This window comes from Vulpes lagopus, chromosome 8, assembly GCF_018345385.1.
Source record: "Vulpes lagopus strain Blue_001 chromosome 8, ASM1834538v1, whole genome shotgun sequence".
Classification (NCBI taxonomy): Eukaryota; Metazoa; Chordata; class Mammalia; order Carnivora; family Canidae; genus Vulpes; species Vulpes lagopus.
Genome location: NC_054831.1, coordinates 54397353 through 54417859, shown reverse-complemented (window position 1 = coordinate 54417859; position 20507 = coordinate 54397353). Strand labels below are relative to the sequence as shown.

The 20507-nt window shown below is 39.3% G+C and overlaps 1 protein-coding gene across 1 annotated transcript in view; it reads left to right on the top strand.

Moving 5' to 3' along the window:
* The first annotated feature begins 17198 nt into the window (after positions 1-17198).
* LOC121497257 (mitochondrial poly(A) polymerase) overlaps positions 17199-20507 on the top strand; it is a 29818-nt gene continuing 26509 nt past the window's right edge. Inside the window, exon 1 of the mRNA XM_041766645.1 lies at positions 17199-17393. Within this exon, the coding sequence (XP_041622579.1) occupies positions 17240-17393 (154 nt within the window). The 5' untranslated portion in view covers positions 17199-17239. The remainder of the gene's footprint in view (positions 17394-20507) is intronic.

The window sequence follows — 20507 nt, the reverse complement described above, 5'->3', positions numbered from 1 at the left end:
CCCCAGACTGCCTGGAGCAGTCCCATGTGGATTTGTGGGGCTTATCCACTAGCAACCTCAGGTACCTCCTGTCACTCCTGGTAAACCTCAAGCCCCCACCTAGTACTCAATCACCTGCGAATGGTGCATGGAAAAGCTACTGCCCAGGATCAGAGGGAGGGAAGTGCTGGCAACGTACTGCTTGCTTAAGGGAGGCATTGCTGCAAAAAGTTAAGTTCAATGATGGGCACTGAGTAAAGTATAGAATTGCTGAGTCACTGTCATGTACACCTGACGCTAACGTAACACTATATTAATTATACTGGAATGAAAAATTTTAAAACTAAAATTAAAAAATAAAAAACGGGCACCTGGGTGGCTCATTCAGTTAGGCAGCTACCTTTGGCTTAGGTCATGATCCCAGGGTCCTAGGATAGAGCCCCACATTGGGCTCCCTGCTCTGCTCTGCTCTTTTCCATCTCCCTCTGCCTACCAATCCCCCTACTTGTGTTCTCTCTCTCTCAAAAAAATAAATAAAATCATAAAATTTATATAAATGAAATTTAAAAATTTATAAATGCAAATGTAAATGCATAGTAGGGAAAAACACATGCTAGAGTAGCACACCCTCCCCAATGGACTTAACTCTCCTCCTCTAAGGTGGTATTCACCCAACATGTGAGGAAACAGGTCACATTATTTTAGCAGCCTATAAAAGTTGTGGCATGCTTATCTTCATGTGATTTGCTTTAAATCAAGTGAGTTAAACACATTTTGTGGTTGTGTTAGAGCACTAGAAATAATTGCCAACAGATTCCATCTTTTTATTATTTTTTTAAAGGTTGTATTTATTTATTTGAGAGAGAGAGAAAGCAGAGAGAGAGAAAGAACATGCATGAGTAGAGGGGGGGAGTAGCAGGAGAGGGAACCTAACCCAGACACTTAACTAAGTCACCCAGGCACCCCCAGATTCCATATTTTTAGTATGTGTATGTTGGGGCAGGCGATAGCCTCTTTCCTTTATTAATTAAAGCCATGGATTACTGTTCATCACAACTTTTTTTTTAGTATCAAGATGCTCTGATGGGTGGATTTCATAATAAGCATCACTGTACACCTGACCATATTAAAATAACAACAATAGCTACATGTCTCAAAAATTTATGGTAACCCAAGTACTCCCCTTTGCTAGATTTCTTCACATGAGTCCTAAAGTGGGTGCTAGTGTCTCCTTTTGCATAGGAGGATTTGCATGTGTTTAAAGAGGTTAAGTATTGTGTCCAAGAAAACGAGATTCTAATCTATGCCTGTCTGACCCCAACCCCAGATAATAACTTCCTGCATCAAGCAGCACACGGGTGCCTCCATGGCAAAAGCACCTCAGTGCACAGCTGGCGCTTGTTCGTGCCAGCTGAAGGAAAACAAGACTGACCATAGGCCAGTCGTGAAATGCCCCAATTACTTTCCCATCCCAGCCTCTCCTCTCTCCTTTGGTCCCCTTTCTCTAGTCATGAATGGATTTCAGGCAGACCTCAATCAGGTGTTTATATTTTTAATCTTTTATCTCTAATTGTGAGGGGAGAGAGTCAAAGGAGTTTCAACTATAGTCCAGGAGTAGAGATGTGGCAGAGAGCTGAGCCCTAGGAAGCCTCAAGAGTAGGACATTAATTTTGCTTATCCTTAAGGCAAACCAGCTTTAATTCCTCTCGGGGTCTGCAGGAACCCAGAGGGTCTCACGCCATGCTGGGTGGGATGATAGGCTTGTGTAGATGCTGCTGGAGTCTAAGATGTTGTTAAGGTGTATGTGCAGCTGTTCTTACTTGCCCACCCAACTCTGGCACAGATACACAGTCCCCAGGCCAACACTGTCCCCCAAAATAAGAGTACTTTGCCAGGACCCCTACAGGCAGTGGCATGTTTGGAGTCCGTTTTCACCGACTCACAGAGCCAGTGTTAACTTCTGTAGGATCTGTGAGAGCTGGTTGTTAACAGTCATTAGTAAAAATGAAATGATATGAAATTACAAGTAAAATAGATATTAAAGATGAAAGTAATGAATACTAAATACTGAAAACTTATCTCTGATTATTTTGTTTGCATTCTATTGTTTCCCAGGCTCCTGAGGTTACTCGCATCTATTATATGTGTGTGGTGGAAATACAACACCATGAGGTGCTCCAGTGCCTGTCTTTGCAACTCTGCAGTTGGTGGCCTCACATTGGTAACTTAAAATAGGCCATGGTGTGAGTGTTCACACCACGGAAACCAGCAGATGCTACAAACCAGGGCTGGGTTTTGAGAAGGCTGGTTGTTAAATAGTTAGCAGCAGCACACCATTGCCTATTGATACATTTTATGTTTTTAGGCACTTTGACACTGTTAAGGTTATTAACTTTGTTTTTTACCCTACTCTCACATTTCTAATATTCCCTAGTACATATGAATATCTCATTTCAATCCAAGTAGCAAACTCTCCAACAGTGTAGGCTGACACTGGTCTCCACCTTCTGTTATTTGAAGCTTTCCTATATACTCAGCTCAGCTCCATCCCTATGCTAACAGCAGAGCCAGGCAGGGGAGAAGACCATGGAATACTGCTCTATATAGTTCCCATAAATACACTGTAATCAAATACAGTCATCTGCATCATCTTTTTCTTCCTGACGCAAGTCTGGGGTGAAAGAAAGAACATGTTTTAGTATTATGTGATGTCCAGATTCCTTTTTTTCCTCCTTTCACTTGCTGTGTGATTTGGAAAAGCTACTTAATCCTTATGAGTTGTAGTTGCCTTATTATGAAACCAAGATGCTTAATAAATATGGTTATTATTCCAATGTTTGAATGGAAAAGGTACTAAGAGAGTACAGGGGGAAAACGACACATAGAGTGATAAAATTTAACCTCTTCCATCAGGGAGAATAAAGTAGAACTTGGTGGTGGTTGGGTTTTTCTTTCACCTGAATAGGGCTCTGTTTAGGAACATAAACCCCGAGTCAGTGCGTGGAGATGGTAAAAGCCATCTTGCTGTGGTTTTTCTTTTTAACATGCTAAATCTTCCTGTTTTCTTTAGAGCTTCTTGTATTATACTTGATTTGTCCCTTCATAAACCTTGTGATAGTGGTTTCATTTTTACCATGTACACTGGATTATCCCACTGCAAATCTCCCTGGGGTTCTTGGAAAAATATCTAAAACTGATAAGAAACAGGACATTTTTAAGGAAAAACCCAACTAAGAAATCATTGAATGCTTACACAGTTTGTAGAGGTTTTCAGAAGGTCTTAACTGCCTCTTTGGAAAGGTCAATCAAAAGGCCTATTTTATGTCTCAGGGAACTGCATGGAGTATTTATCTTATTAGAACACTGAGAGAGACTGGCATAAGCCTAATTTTTGATGTCTTGGAGGCCTGAGCTATGAGACTTATCAGGCAGGTTTCTCTTTTTCTAACTCAGCTGGGTTGCCAGGGACCAAGCAAAAGTGGCTTGGTCCAGGAAGAAAATGTGCTCCATCCAGAAGGGTGAGATCACACTGTTTCCAGATATGGGTCTTCAACTAGAGGCTAGTTTCCTTTGCCTTGAAGCCCCAGGGGAAGCATTTCTGCCCATAAGAAGGCAGCCTTCCTGTGGCTTGGTGGCAGCAGCATTTCCAGAGGGGTGAGCAAAAGCCAGTGACAGATGTCTCCGAGAGGGAGTAACACACAGGAAAGAAACATGGCAAAGCAATCTCCCTTCCCTCTTGCCTTTTCAAAGGATCTTTTCTTTCTTCTTTCTTCCTTTCCTTTTCTAAATAAAAGAAGATATTAGTTAATATTAAGTGTGGCAAGAAAGGAAACAAGTATGTCTGCAGCCGTGACTATGTGTCTGAATGTGTAGGCTTGTTAGGATCTAAGTTCATAGAATGAAATATTAAAGTTGGCTTCACAGGACACCTGAGTGGCTCAGTGGCTGAGCATATGCCTTTGGCTCAGGGCGTGATCCCAGGGTCCTGGGTCCTGGGATTGAGTCGTGCATCAGGCTCCCAATGAATAGCCTGCTTCTCCCTCGGCCTATGTCTCTGCCAGTCTCTCTGCATCTCTCATGCATAAATTAATAAAATCTTAAAAAACAATAAAATTGGCTTTACAATCAAAATTCACATGCATGTGAATCCGTACAAATCAAATCCATACAAATCCATCTTTATAATCCAAGTAAAAAATTAGTATAAGCAAATATAGCTGTTATTATTGTTATCATTATTATTATTACTTTATTCTGAATATGGCAAAAAAGGACTAACCCATTCTCCAGGGAGAAAAGTACCTCCAGGAATAACTAGATCAACGCAGTGTTTTTCATGTAGTAAAACAACCTCTTCAGAAGAGTGTAGACTTCCTCTCTCTCTCTCTCTCTCTCTCACACACACACACACACACACACACACACACACACATAGTGATGGTCCTCAGTGGCAGTTCTCAAGTTTTAGCACACCTAACAACTTGTAAAAAATGCAGGTTCCTGAATCCTACCCCTAGAGAATCTGATTAAATAAATCTTCAGGTAAAGTCTGGAACTCTTATATTTTAATAAGCTTGCCAAATGCTTTTGAGGCAAGAATTGGGTCCCTGGACCAACTTTAGAAAGCCTAGCCTCCCAAAAAGGGAAAAAACACTTAGGCTGGAATATACAAAGTCAAACTGCAACCACACAGGTGTCACATTCCAAAAGCTGACATTCACGTTTTCAAAACACTTGTTTACAAGCACTTGTACATGAGGTTAAACCTAAATGACCGTTCATGTTCCCAAAACGGCAGTAATTGCTTAGGAAAAAAACCCTCAAATTTTACGGGAAAGAGAAAAGTTGTCAATACTACTCATTTACATACAGCATTTCCAAGGATGGTGAAGATACAGAGCTCTTTCAATTAAGGCAAACTTGTAGCTCAGAGCACTAGGTAATTCACTGAATAGAAGACATTCTCGTAATCCCAAATATTTCCTATGATTTCAGGCTTTTTCAAAAGTCCTCTGTGAATTTTGAGGTGCCTGAATTACTCTCTTTGAGGATCTTTGATAATTTTTTTTGGTTTTCTAAAAAATATTGTTAAAATACTACACATTTTACCTTCAGAAAAAGGAAGAGAGAGACACATAGAGATGGACCAAGCCGGGACTGTTGGTCACTCTGATCACCATTCTACCTTTGCTCTCAGCCTTTTTTTGATTAACCTTGGGCAAATTATTTAATTTTGCTGTGCCTCAATTTCCTCACCCAAAAACGAAACATGATAATAGCTTATTCCAAGATAATTCTAAGATAAACATTTTAGATAAATGTCTAAGATAAACATTTTCCCCCAATTTTAAAATCTCTGACGTCAAAGTGTATTTCACTATGATGATGAGAAAACATTGTATCTTAGATTAGTAGCATTTTTCTTAGTGGTACATAAATAATGGGTTGTTTAATAATGATGGTAGCTTAAACTAGATGAAATATAATAATAGCTCTATCCTAGGATTTTTTGGGGGGGTAACTGAGTCAAGAAACAAAATGCTTAGAAACTATGACTAGGGATCCCTGGGTGGCGCAGCGGTTTGGCGCCTGCCTTTGGCCCGGGGCGCGATCCTGGAGACCCAGGATCGAATCCCACGTCGGGCTCCCGGTGCATGGAGCCTGCTTCTCCCTCTGCCTATGTCTCTGCTTCTCTCTCTCTCTCACTGTGTGCCTATCATAAATAAATAAAATTAAAAAAAAAATAGTTTAAAAAAAAAAAAGAAACTATGACTAACTGATATTATTTACTTAATAAATTAATCTATTAGTATTCTAATCTGTGAATGGATTATAAATTAAGTAGTGTCTCCTTGTTGAAACTTTAAATTGTCTCCAATATCCCTACATCATGTACTGCATTGAATGTAAACCCTTGCATGTATCTCTAATCATAGAAGTGGAATTACTAGGTTAACAAGCATGAATATATTGAAGGGATGAACTTATAATAATGGAAGTCAGTCAAACCTGGGTTAGAGTTACTACTTGTAACCTTGGTCATTTTACTTAATCTTTTCACATCTGTTTTAGCATCCATAAAACAAGGATAATAATAATATCCAGAGGCATATTATAAGGTTTAAAAAAGATGATGCAATTAGACACAATACAGCACAGGCTCATAGAGAATTCCAAATCAGCATAAACTATTTTCATTAGGACCTTGGGCCACCAGTAGCACTGTATGGCCTCATGCTGGCTTTGGAGGAGCACTACTACGAGTTTTCAACAGTGTCCCCGTGTGGCCGTAATTGAAACAGCAGCAGCAGAAAATAGTGTGGAGTCAGAAATGATCAGTTTCTTCAGGACTTCTGGAGGTGGTGACAGGACTATTTGGAAGGCAGAAGACTGAGCCTAGGATTCATGTGTGATCTGAGACAGACAGACTCAGGAAATAATAAATGTTGCCAATCTGGGTATGAGGGTCTAAAGCGATTGCCTTAAAATACTGAAAGATGATCTCATTTAGATCTCATAGATTATATGAACTGGTGAAGAGTTCAACATCATTTCTATGGATACGCATGGGAACAGCTTATCTCTCTGCATAATATAACCATGAAAAATCACTTTGGCAACTTTATTTGGGCTATATAAATCCTGGCAAACTCTAAGAATTTTAGTAAATGGTTGGGATTGGCATGCTGATGCCCAACCTATTATTTATGAAAGGCCTCTTGGCTTGAACTTCTGGAAAAATGGGATGCTTAGAGATTAGAAAGACAACCAGAATTGATAATATAATGAGCATATTGAATATGTTCAATAGCTAGCTCATCAGGTAATGAAATTACATGTTTCATTAATTTTATTTCAGAGAATATCATGTCAATCTTAATTCTATAGAATTAAGTTTCAGTTAATTAAGTTTCTATAATTTACTCCGAAGGATCAAGCAAAACAAACATGATTTTAAAATACACTTCTACTATCTTAAGTATATGAATGTCTGGAGTATAGAGCTATATCTAACAATTTTGAAAAATTACTATCAGCAGCAAGTCCGCAAAACCTGTAAGATATGGATGTGGATGGTCAGTTTGAATTATAATAAAACTAGAAAATATAATTATAAAGGTTTATATGATTTTTAAGTTTAGTTTGTATTTAGGAATTTATATAATCACTCAATAAAGTTAGATTGAGGACCTAATGTGTTTAAAGGTACTTCTTTTTCCCCCCCTAAATATGGTACAAAATTTAAAAGGGGCAAAAATGTAGATGATGAAAAGTAAGTCTCCCTGGCTCTCCTGATAATTAGATATTCAATTTCTCTCCTTAGAAGCAAATGGAAGATCTGAAAGCACTTTTAATTAAGAAGTTTTTTAAATCTTTAAAATAAAATTCAGAATTACAACATTTTAAATATTTAAAAATTTAAAGGAACAAAAGGTATAAATAATCCCCTTCTCACACTTGATTTCATCTGCAAAGTCAATCAAAACGACTAGCTTTTTGTGTATCCTTCCAGAAATAGTTTGTACACATACAAGCCAAGTGTGTGTGTGTATGTGTGTAGTGTCCTACCCTTTGCTTTACTTAGCAATTTTCACAATGTATCTTGAAGATAATTTCAGATCAGTAAATAAAGTTCCTCTTCATTCATTTAGGGTTGTATATTAGGGTTGTTATCTCTCGATATAAAGCAGCTGCAATATCAAGCAAGTATATACATTTATTTATAAAAGTAGAATTGTTAGATCAAAGGTTTCATGCATTTGCAATTTTTTTGTTTTAAGATTTTATTTATGTATTTGACAGAGAGAGAGAGAGAGAGTGCACAAGCAGGGGGAGCAGAAGGCAGAGGGAGAGGGAGAAGCAGATTCCCTGCTGAGCAAGGAGCCAGACATGGGGCTCAACCCCAGGGCTCTGGGATCATGACCTGAGCCAAAGGCAGATGCTTCACGGACTGAGCCACCCACGTGCCCCTACATTTGCAATTCTAAATAAATATTGCCAAACAATCTGAAGGACACTTTTAAAAAGTTGTTCTTTAAGTAGCCCAAAGAAACTCAGATATAGTTACATTTAAGTTTTCATTGCAAATCCTGGTTTCATATAACAGAAGGGTAACTGTAGTCTAATCTCTGTCCAGACTACCTTATTTCCAAATTGGTAGAATATAAATAAATTCTTTGTTTTATTTTTTATTTTTTTAATTCTTTGTTTTAAAACATATGAAATTATTTAAAAATCTTTTTTCTTTAAGGGAGCAAGTTGAAGAAAAGGATAATCAGATTGATTGAAAGGGAAAGCGACAGGCAATCTTATGAATATATGTCCTATGCTAGCACAAGTATGCTTCAAATTTTTATGTTCATAATTCAATGAATTGTGAACCTACTCTGTTCTTACTGCTGGAGAAACAGGACGAATAAGTCACACTCCCTAATATCAAATTGCTCACAATCTTGAGTGTGCGTGTGTGTGAGGGGGTGTGTTTACCAGTATCATCAGTTATAGTGGCTCCCTCTTTCCCTCTTTGCTGCACCCTACCTTTGGGGGAATATCTACATTAATCTTTACCCCTCTTAGCATTTATCACTAGACCTAAGTAATCTCCTGATTAGTCTATTTTCCTCAGCAGAGAATGGAATCTATGAGGGCAGAATCACTTGCTGTGAGTTTGGTTTTTTTATTTTATTTTAATTTATTTATTTATTTTATTATTTATTTTCTTTTTGACAGCCAGAAAGTATGAGACCTCATGAGCAGGAGGAGGAGGCAGAGGGAGAGGAAGAGAGAATCTCAAGCAGGCTCCATGCCCAACACAGAGCTGGATGTGAGGCTCCATCTCAGGACCCTGAGATCATGACCTGAGTTGAAATCTAGAGTTGGACCCTTAACCAGCTGAGCCACCCAGGTGCCCCAAGAAACTCTTGATATAAGTTTTTTATAACCTTATAGTACTGGCACATAATTTTAAGAGAATAGGTCTTAACTGAATTCTAAGTCTTTATGTTATGATGAAACAGAAGATCTGGGGCAGGGCACCTGGGTGGCTGAGTCAATTAAGCGTCTGCCTTCCACTCAGGTCATGATCCCAGGGGCCTGGGATCGAGCCCCATATCAGGCTCCCCGCTCAGCAGGGAATCTGCTTCTCCCTCTCCCTCTGCCTGCCGCTCCCACTGTTTATGCTCTCTCTCTGTCAAATGAATAAATAAAATCCTTTAAAAAAGAAACAGAAGATCCTGTGTTCCTCTTTCTGCAGTTTAGCAGACACAAAGGACAAAAAGCAAGAGTTGAATTCCTTTCCTTAAGGACACCCAGAGCAGGTTCCTGGCAGGGGTGGGAAGAATCCAGCCTCCTGGCTCCCTAATAAGGGCCATTTACTCACAGGAGTCTCCCCTTAATAGATGATGTGATTGCACTAGAAAGCAGTGAAAATGTTCAGTTAGGCCTTCTGAACACCCAGGTATTTAATAAAGGAGCTCAAGAAGTCTGCAGCATTAGAGCTGTACCTCTCAGATGGAAGGGCAGCAATCTCAGGTTTTGGGGGTGGGGTGCGGGGGTGGGGACAGAGCACAAGAACCATAGACTGCCAATCCAATTTTACTCAGAGACGATTTGAAAGGAAAAGTAAAGTAATTCAACTCTATAGTGAGAAAAGCATTATTTTTCTACTGCTCCAAACATATAAATACACTAGTAAAGAATGCAAAATTTCCACGATCTTAAAGATAAAAGACACAATTTCACAGAAATTGAAAAAAAAAATTGCATTAGTTCATGCGTTTCAGAAGTCCCAGTGCTTCTCAGTTTCCTTTTTTCTGCTAGAAAATTTTTCCCTGGCACCTCTGCTTGCTGAGCTTTTCTTAGCTGATATATTTGTCTTTGAACAAGAAAGTCCTTCTTAGTGACTTTGAAAGGACATTAGTGAGGTAATCACATATTTTGTTATAAAACCTGGATCACTTTTGAGACTGAAAGAGAGTGTTTCAATAATTACATGGTATCAAACAATATATATGGTCTCTGAGCCCTAAATCACATACATTCACTTTTTTTAAAAAAAATTTATTTATTTAAGAAAGAGCACAAGTGGAGGGCAGAGGGAGAGGGAGAAGCAGGCTCCCCATTGAGCAGGGAGCTGATGTGGACTTGATCCCGGGACCCTGAAATCATGGCCTGAGCCGAAGGCAGAGGCTTACCTGACTGAGCCATCCAGGCAACCACATATTCACTTTTTATCAAAGATTAGCTTAATTTACAGTAAGTATTTTCATAACACGTGAAATGTACACACAATTTTTGCTTTTTTCCTATTGGCTTTCCAAGCTGCCTAGGATTCTTTTTTTCCTTTTAATGATGCAACAAATATCTGTTTGTTTTTTAAGATGGCAATGTTAAAAGTCCTTCATTTCTATGTGCCTGAGCCTCTGTTTTCCCTCCTCACAGGGAACTGTCGCTGCTGACAGTTTGGAGAGTGTCCTTCCAGACATTTCCAACGCTGTATTTCACAGGATCTCTCAAATGAGAGAAGGATCCCTTGGCTTTGTGGTGTGAAACACACTGAATCTGATTGAGGACTATGATCTGATGTCACAATAATATTGGTAATAATTATAAGTATAAGGCAGGCTTATTAGTTTCCTAGTCATGCTCTTATCAAAATACCACTATCTAGGTGGCTGGAATGACAGAAATGTATTATCTCACATCTGAAGGCTAGAAATCCAAAATCAAGTGTTCCCTCTGAAACCTGTAGGGGAATCCTTCCTTGTCTCTCCCTAGCATCTGTGGTTTGCCGGAGATCCTTGGCATTCTTTGGTTTGCAGTCACGCAACTACAGTCTCTGCCTTGTCAACATATGGCATTCTTTTTCTATGTCTCTATCTTCACATGGCTGTCTTCTTATAAGGACACCAGTTGCGTTGGATGAGGGGTCCACGCTACTCCATTATGATGTCATCTTAACTAATTACATCTACAACAACCCTATTTTCAGATAAGGTCATATTCTAAGGTGCAGAGGTCTAGGACTTCAACACATTTTTTTTTTTGGAGGATATAATTCTGTCCTTAACAGTAGATAAACTTTGTAAATAAAAAAGTTAAGGCTACTGTCTGCAACAGATATTCAGTAATACCTGGAAGTTTGGTTCTTTCTTCCCATGTTCCAAAGAATCTAGGGGGGCAATTCTTGATGACATAGAGAAACCTGAATGAACCGACCTCAGCTAACTAGAATCCTCAACTGTTTGACAAAGATGTATTTGCACTTGCCTTTTCAAAAGAGAAGTCATTAACAAAAAAATAATCAGATATCATGAGTATAACTTTTTAAAAATATTTTATTTATTTGAGAGAAAGCAGAGCACGAGAGAGACCATAAGTAGAGGGAGAGACAGAGGGAAAAGAAGACACCCCGCCAAGCAGACAGCCCAATGTGGGGATCCATCTCAGAACCCCAGGATCATGACCTGAGCTAAAGGCAGATGCTTAACTGACCAGGCCACTCTGGCACCCCTCAGGGGTATAATCTTTTTTTTTTTTTTTTTTAAGATTTTATTTATTTATCCACAGAGACAGAGAAAGACACACGCACACACACACACACAGAGGCAGAGGGAGAAGCAGGCCCAATGCAGGGAGCCCGACATGGGACTCGATCCCAGGTCTCCAGGATCACGCCCTGGGCTGAAGGCAGCGCTAAACCTCTGAGCCACCCGGGCTGCCTAAGGGATATAATCTTTTTATTAAATGTTAAGCAGGTACAAAATGGTATTTACAAATTATGTGTGTGGTTAAAAAATTCTAATACAATGAGCACCTGTGGCCCTACCGCACCGGTTTAAAAAATAAAACATTACCATATCTTTGAAGTGTCCTATATGAATTTTTTAATGGTAAAGTTACTATATTGACACATGCTTATTGAAAAAAAATTGTATGTAATTAGAATTCTATGATGTAAAAATTTGAAGTCTTCTCATGCCAGAGGTACCCCCTAGACAAAGTAACTCACTCTTTGTAATAAAGAAAGAGAACTTCATGTCTATACCCTAGTTGATGTAACCTATGATGGATGTTGGAGTTATTTTCATTTTTTGCTTTTACAATTAATGTTGCAGTGAACCTTGTCTAGATACCCTTGCACACTTGTGCAAGTCTATCTATAAGATAAATTCATAGAGTGTTGGGTAAAAGTCACAAATGTGTTTTTTAAACTTACGTGATTTGAGTTGGTTTTCTGATACATCCCATTAAAATGCTTCCAAGTAGAAGAATTGTTCCACCAGTCTTCAGAAAATGAGAACAAGTCAACACTTGAAACCCAAATTTAATATTGTAGACTATAACTTATACATAGATGATCTCAGTTCACAAAGGGGATCAGGGAAAGCCCCGTGATATAAAGCCACTTGTTGGAATTTGGAATTTCCTGGTGCGAGTACTTTACTATTATGATTAACAGTGAATCATTCATTTAACAAACATACCACCTGCTTACATCATCCCCATATAGTCCATATTCTTAAGTCTAATCTCTTTACTTGGGAGCTAGACTGTGTCCTCTTGCAAAAACTGCTAAAGGACATAGCTCAGCAATTTTCTCTTCTGTCTCCCATAAAACCTTCTTTGTATCTCTACTGGGATTGTTTGGGTCAACCTACAAGTATGCTATTTCTCCATACCTAATTTCTGTATTCACCTTCATAGTAAGATCCCTGAAATAATTTTCAGTACTGTCTGTTTTAATTTGCTCCTCTCATTCATACTTGCACCCATTCCAATTGGGTTTTCATATCCATCGTCCATTAAAACTGCTTTTACCAAGAATATTAGTAACCTCCATATTGCTTGCAAAATCTTCCTCTTTTGTACTCATCACCACAATTCCATATTTTAATTGTGTTTGTTTATTGAATATCTCTCCCTACTAAAAGATGAGCTCCATAAGGGCAGAGATTTTATCTGCTTTATTTTTTTTCAATTTGTCTCCAGCATGTAGAACATTGCCCATAGTAATAAATCAATAATACTCGCCCAACAAATATATACATATATTTATTTGAGCTTATGCTGTACGTGAGGAAAGACAGTAAGCAAAACAAGCATATAAACATATATAGTCAGATGGTAAAATATGCTATCAAGAAAGAGCTGGTTAAAAAAAAAAAAAAGAAAGAGCTGGTTAGGAGAATGGGGAATACTATGCCATTCTTGGGGGTAAAAGCATTGCTCTTTTATAAGATGATCAGAAGCTGCTTCTCTAATGAGGCAACATGTGAACAGAGAACTGAAGGAAGTAAGGGAGTAAGTCATATGGAAGAAGAACAACCTAAGAATAGAATACAGAAAGTGCTAATGTCCTGAGGTACAAATTTTCTTGGATTGCTGAGAAATATCAAGGAAACTAGCATAGGAAGAGCAGAGTAGATGAAACAGAGAGTCCCAGGATATGTGCTCTAGAAGAATTGGGAGGCTTGGTTAGATCAGATCTTGTGAGATTTTAGCATTTACTCTGGAGTGGGAAAGAAATCCCTGGATGGTTTTGAAAAGAGGAATGGCACAATACAACACTGTAGCCTGCAGGCTGAGAAAAGACTATATGGAGCCTGGTAGAAAGAGGCAAACCAGTTAAGAGGTTAGAGCAAAAATATAGGTAAGCTGAATGCAGCAACGTGTAAAAAGGATTATATACCATGACCAATTGGATTATTGCAAGAATAACAAGATTGGTTTAACACCTGAATATTAATTAATGTAATATACCATATTAAAAGAATGAAAGACAAGAGCATAAGGTCGTCTTGATGGATGTAGGAAAAAAACAAAACAAGACAATCCAACACCCTTTTATGATGAAAACGCTTAACAAACAGAAAGGGAAGGGAACTTCTTCAACCTAGTAAGGGTATCTACAAAACACCCACAGCTAACATCATAAACCATGAAGAAGACTGGATGCTTTTCCACTAAGAACAGTAACAATACAGGATGTGTATTCTCATCACCTCTATTCAACACTGTACTGGAGATTCTAGGCAGAGTAATCAGGCTTAGAAAATCTAATTAGATTTAGAAAAATCTAATGCAGCTACAGGAAAAACTATTAGAATAATAAAAGTGAGTTATCAAGGTTACTGGATACACTATCGACATACAAAAATCAACTGTGTATCTATTGCAATGAACATTTTATTGAATGTTCTGTCTTCTTGCAATGAAAAATCCATAAACAAAATTAAGAAAACAATTTCATTTATAGTAGCTTCATAATAAAATACTTAAAAATAAATTTAGGGATCCCTGGGTGGCGCAGCGGTTTGGCGCCTGCCTTTGGCCCAGGGCGCGATCCTGGAGACCCGGGATCGAATCCCACATCAGGCTCCCGGTGCATGGAGCCTGCTTCTCCCTCCGCCTGTGCCTCTGCCTCTCTCTCTCTCTCTGTGACTATCATAAATAAATAAAAATTAAAAAAAATAAATTTAATAAGTGTAAGACTCATATGTTGAAAAGTGGAAAACATTGGTGAAAGAAATTAAAGAAGACCTAAATAAATGGAAGGGGCTTCCATGTTCATTTTTTAGATTTAATGTTCTTAAGATGACAATACTCCTGAAATTGATCTACAGATTCAACATAATTCCTACCAAAACCTTAACTGCCTTTCTGTCAGCAACTGAGAAGCTGATAGTAAGTTCATATGAAAATTTAGAAATCTGAAATAGCCAAAACAATCTTGGAAAAGAATAACAAGGTTGGAAAACTTGTACTTCCCGATTTTAAGAAATTACTAGAAAGCTACATTGATCAAGATAGTGTGGTACTGGTGTAAGGATAAACATATAGATCAATGAAATGGAATTAATTGAGAATCCAGAAATATGCCCAGGTATCTATGACCAACTGACTTTAACAAATATGCCAATACCATTTAATGGGCAAAGCGGAGTCTTTTAAACAAGTAGCACTAGGGCATTTAAGTCTGTGATCAATTTTGATTAAATTTTATATATCATATGAGTAGGCATCCAGTTTCATGGTTTTGCTTGTGGATATTCAATCTGTCCGAGTGCTATTTGTTTAAGGATTCTACTTTGCCCATTATTATAAATAATGCTGCTATGAACATTCACGTATCAGTTTTTGTGTGAACATATGTTTTCACTTCTCTTGGGTGTATACCTATGAATGGAAGTCTGGGCCATGTGGTGGCTTTGTGTTAATCTTTCGAGGAAATGTCAGGCTATTTTCCAAACAGCTGCACCACTATAGTGTAAGAAGTTTCCAGTTTCTGCACATTCTTGCCAATACTTGTTATTTTCTGTTTTCATTTAATACCACAGTAATGCGTATGAGTAGTATCTCACTTTTGATTTGCATTTGATGAATTCTGAGCTCTCTTCATGTGATTATTGGCCATTTGCATATTTAAAGAAATATCTATTCAGATCCTTCATCCATTTTTTTATAAAGTATTTTTTGAGATTTTATTCATTTATTCATGAGAGACACAGGGAGAGAGGTGGAGACGCAAGCAGAGGGAGAAGAAGGCTCCCTGGGAGGAGTCCAACACAGGACTCAGTCCCAGGACCTGGGATCACAGCCTGAGCCAAAGGCAGATGCTCAACCACTGAATCACACAGGCATCCCTCCTTCACCCATTTTTAATTGGATTATTTTTAGTACTCTTTTAAGAGTTATTTATATATTCTGGATATATTCTGGATATAAATCCTTATCAGATATACGATTTGCAAACACTTAATCCTATTCTGTGGGTTGAACTTCACTTTTTTTGATGGTGTCCTTTGAAATATAAAGTTAATTTTGATGAAACCTAATTTACGTTTTTCCTTTTGTTGCTTGTTTAGTGTCATATCTAAGAATCATTGCCTTACCTGAGGTTGTGAAGATTTACCCCTCTGTTTGCTTCTAAGATTTTACAATAGCCAAAAGATAGAAACAGCAGAAATGGATAACCATATGTGGCATATGGTTATATGACAAGAATAAGAATAAGACAACAGGCCCAAAACAGAGTCACTTGTATAAGCCCTATGTACCCAAACCAAGACTTAATCAGTTTCAACTCTCCCGGAAACGGAATCTTAAGCCAGGGTATCACGAATCACCTGATCAGCATTAGTTAGTTATTTAGCCTGATAGAACTGGGACATCCCCTAGAGGAAAGTAACTTTGCAATAACCGATGCACCTTTTGCTTATTTTAACTTCCTTGTTCCTGCTCTCCTCTGCCTATAAAAGCCTTTTCTTGGTTTTTATTTTCAAGTCTTCCCTTCAGGCTCTAAGAGTCCTTTCTATCTGTTAGATTGGATGTTGCCCGCTTTGAATGGATTTTTTTGCTCAAATAATGTCTTAAAAATTTCTAACATGCCTCAATTTATCTTTTGACACCATGTGATGGAATGTTATTTCTGGCCAGAGAAAAGAATGAAGCACTGATAGATGTGACAACAAGGAAGAACCTTGGAAGCATTACCTTGAGTGAATGAAGCCAGTCACAAAAGCCACCTACTGCACGATCCAATTTATATGAAATGTCTAAAATAGGCCACAGCACGGACAAAAAGGAGATACGTGGCTATTTAGGGCTGGGGGAAGTGAGAGCTAGTGGGCAGGAGGTTGCTTTTGGGGGTGATGAAAATATCCTTAAAATGATAATAGAGACGTTGCGCGACGACCACCCAGAAGGGGTGGACTGTGCAGCGCACGAGCTTCAGCTCAGCTCAATGGCCTTGTTTCATGAAAAAAGGCAAACTCTGTACCAGGTATCCTGGGTTTAACTCCCATCTCTGCCCCTGACTGGCTGTGTAACTTCAGAAATGTTACTTCACTTCCGTATGTCCTCGTCTCCCCATAAATAAATAGAGATAACAGGTGTTCCCATCTCACGGGGCTGCTGTAAGGAGTAAGAGGGACTAGGACACTCCCTACAGGGTCTGTTGTCATTTATTATACTCTAGGTATAGATTCCCAGGTCAGAGCTGCTTCCTCATGTTCTATTTTCACCACTGCTTGTGGTGGTGGGCTCGTTCTATTGGGGGAGGAGGCTTTTTTTTTTTTTTTTTTTTTTTTAAGAGAACTGTGGGAGAGAAGAACAGAGACAGGTCTGAAGGAAAGCAAAGGCATTTTCCTCGGGGCAGCGTTCACCTAGTTTGACCCTCGAGGCTTCCCGTTCCTTTCGTCTCAGCGCGCATGCGCGGGAGCCCGTGCCCTTTCGTCCGCCTGCTTCTGCTGCTTTGGCAATGGCGGCCCGCCGCGTGGGGATGTCGGCGCGTTTACTCCTCTGTGCCCAGAGAAGTCAAGTCTTGCGTCCCACCCACAGGCTTCTCAGCTGCCCAGGAACTGTGGCCGCAGACGTTAAGAGAGAAGAGCAGTCTTCCAGGAGTGTGGAGACAGGTGATGGCGCCGCGTTCTCGGTTTGCTCTGTATCCGCGACCCACGGCGGGCGAGGGAAGGGGGAAGAGGCTGGGATCGCGGGCGAGCTCGTGGCTTGTGCTGATGGCCGTGGAGCCTTTGGCAGTAGGGTGAGGCAGCGTCCCGCCCTCTGACCTCATCAGGGGAACGCTCATTGCTCGTGGTAGTTGTGTGTGTGTGGGGGGGGGCGCGGGGAGGTTTCTTCTAGGACGTGTGTGCGCTGTAATGACACTACTTAAATGTTTAAGAAGTTCAGGCCAAGAGCACGGCTTGGCTTGCTGATATTTTCTGATTTGTCAAGCTGACGTTCCCGGTGACAGCAGTGATGCCGCACGTCAGTCCCTTGCTTCAGTTACAAATGCATCGGATTTTACAAGTTGACGGAGGACAGGTACAGCGAAGTGTTCATGAATAACAGTACTCGCGGCTCCCAAGTGGAGGCTTCCGCCTGTGGAAATTACTGCCGTTTGCTTTATTCTTTTGGTTATCTTGATGACCTAATAACAGATCTGCGTCCACCGGCTCAGGCTGCTGCCCCGCAGACGGTCGGAATTTATATGCTGCTTTGTGTATCGAGGAGCCTGCTGTTCCCGAAACCCGCTAGGGACCCAAGAGCTGCGCGTGTCTTATTTACAGTGTTTAAAACAATCTAGCAATGCGTGTGTCCACTGTCTCCACCTAACAGGTGCACAAAGAGGCTCAAAGAGCTAAGGTTATGTTGCTGAGTTTATTTAGACCACAGACCAAGTTAAGGAAAATGTTGATTTCTGTCATTTCTTGGGACGGTAGTTTTAAGAGATGAAATTATTCCTGGGAATATTTTTTATAGTAGGCTAAAAAGTAAAACGTCCCCCCCCCCCCTAAAATAAATGGTAGGCTTGATCTTCTCATCAGACTGTATAAATAAAGATTCATGTTGACAGGGAGTGAGAATTGTTACTTAATACGATATTTCATTAACCTCCTGATTGGACTGTATTTGGTAGAAGCTGCTTCTGTTAAAAATTCTCGAGTACCTGAAAATTTGAGTAAGGATTCTGCCAAAGAAGCTGTTGTAATTTAACATCCGTATAGTGGTTTAAATTTGGGAGTTTTTTCTTACGCTCTTTGAGAAATACAACTTTGTAAAGTTGGTATGGCAGGAGTTACTACTGCAGTTTATAGATGAGAAAGCAGGCTAGTCCAAGTGGCTAATTCGAACTTATCTAGTAAGTAGCAAAGGTAAGGGAAAAACCTGATTCCAAGGCTATACTCGTCATTTCATACAGTTTTGTTGTTTTTCTTAGGAAATATGTTTCATTTCATATCATAACTGGCTAAGTATTCAGACACTCTTGTGGTGCCTAACAAAATCTTTGTCCGAATTTCTTTTTCCTTTTTAAAAAGAGAAGAAGGTAACTGCACCTTATAGTCAGTGGCATAACATTTTGTAATTGGAAAGAACTTGAGAAATTTTCAATTGAGGTTTCCACTTAGTGTGAAAACTTGTTGGAGAACATTTCCAGTAATATTTTCTAGTAACAAGAAGCACACTATTTCATAAATCAGCCAATTCCATTTTTTGGTGCAGGCTCTAATGGTTGGAAAATGTTTGTAATGAGCTAAAATGAGCTTAGTTTTGACACAGCTTTCATTTCAGTAGTAGAAAAGAACCTTGATTCTAAGAGTAAGAATATACAGTATATTATTCAGGAATCTTTTGCGTGCAGGTGACAGAATTAGCTTGGATTAGCTTAAGTATGGGGGGAGGATATACCAACTCCACTCATTTAACCAAACTCCAGAGAGAGTTTAAGGTCAGCTGGATGGATATGGCCAATGTGCGATATTTTCCTCAGCTGTTGTTTGGTGGCCTCCTTATCTCACATGTACATGAAGGCCTGGCCGCCAGCAGCTTCCTGTTTACTTGCTTGTAGCCTTCTCCAGAAAGGAGAATAAAATATAATCTTTTACCTGAATTTGAAGAGTTCTAAGAAAGAGCTTTTGATTTATCACAAACTGCCCCATCTCCACCACCCCCCACCTTTTGGACCTAGAGGAGCTATCCAAAATAGTATGATAATGTTAGCCGCATCTAATGGGCTGAGGGTCAGTGCTAGAGGTAGGATACCCCTGCAACTTCACAGAGCAGTTTTCTACAAGCAGGGATACGCTGTTGCTAGAACAAAAGGGACAGATTAATTCTGTAAGAGGCTATCTAGACTATTGGAAAAAACTGGTGTAGTGTTTTCACCAATTATGAGACCCACTCTTTCAAAGATTATTGTGGGATTCGAAATAGAGTGTATACGTGAAGGTACTTGGAAAACTGAAGTCCTGCATGAGTGGAGGGTTCACTGTTATATTTGAAGACAGCATTTGGGTTCTCATTAGTTTATTTCCAGGCTGTAAATCCTACTTTATCTACAGTAATTCTCTGTCAGTTTCTAGACATCTTACTACTCCTCTCCAGGTGCTCTGGTTCTTTAGTGTGTTTATTCTCTCCCTATCCACAATGCAGAAGTTAAGACACGTCTTTGATTGATTTTGAGCTTTGATCAGATTGAACTTCTTCCCGGCCTCTTATATGCAACTACTACTAGGTTAATTTTCTCCCCCATTGTGTCATTGTATCTTTATGTTGTTTTTAATAAAAAATGCAGACCTGTATTAACTCTTATTTTTTGTGTTAAGTTTATGGTCACCAGGTTATGTCATAAAGACCATAAATTGAGTCTGTCATAATATATTAGCACTTACTACTTTTTACTCTCAACTTTGTGTCATTTGTAGATTTGATAAGCCTTTTGTGAGATAATAAACTACCTGAACTTTTTGTCCCTTCCTTTACAACTTTGTCTTGTCCCCATCACTCCTGCCTACTGTTCGGGCCAGAGAGCTGTCAATGCTTTGGGTTCTACCTCTCCACCTTCTCAAGCACATTTCTTCATCTTTTATCGAACTTCTCTAAATTCAGTCTCTTCTCTTCCTTAGTGATTAGCTGCAGGGATATACTTGCAAAAGTGCAAACACTGTATGCAGGTGATACTGCAGTATTATTTGTAATAGCGAAGAAAGGAAAGCCATCTCGATATTCATCAGCAGAGGATTGGCTAA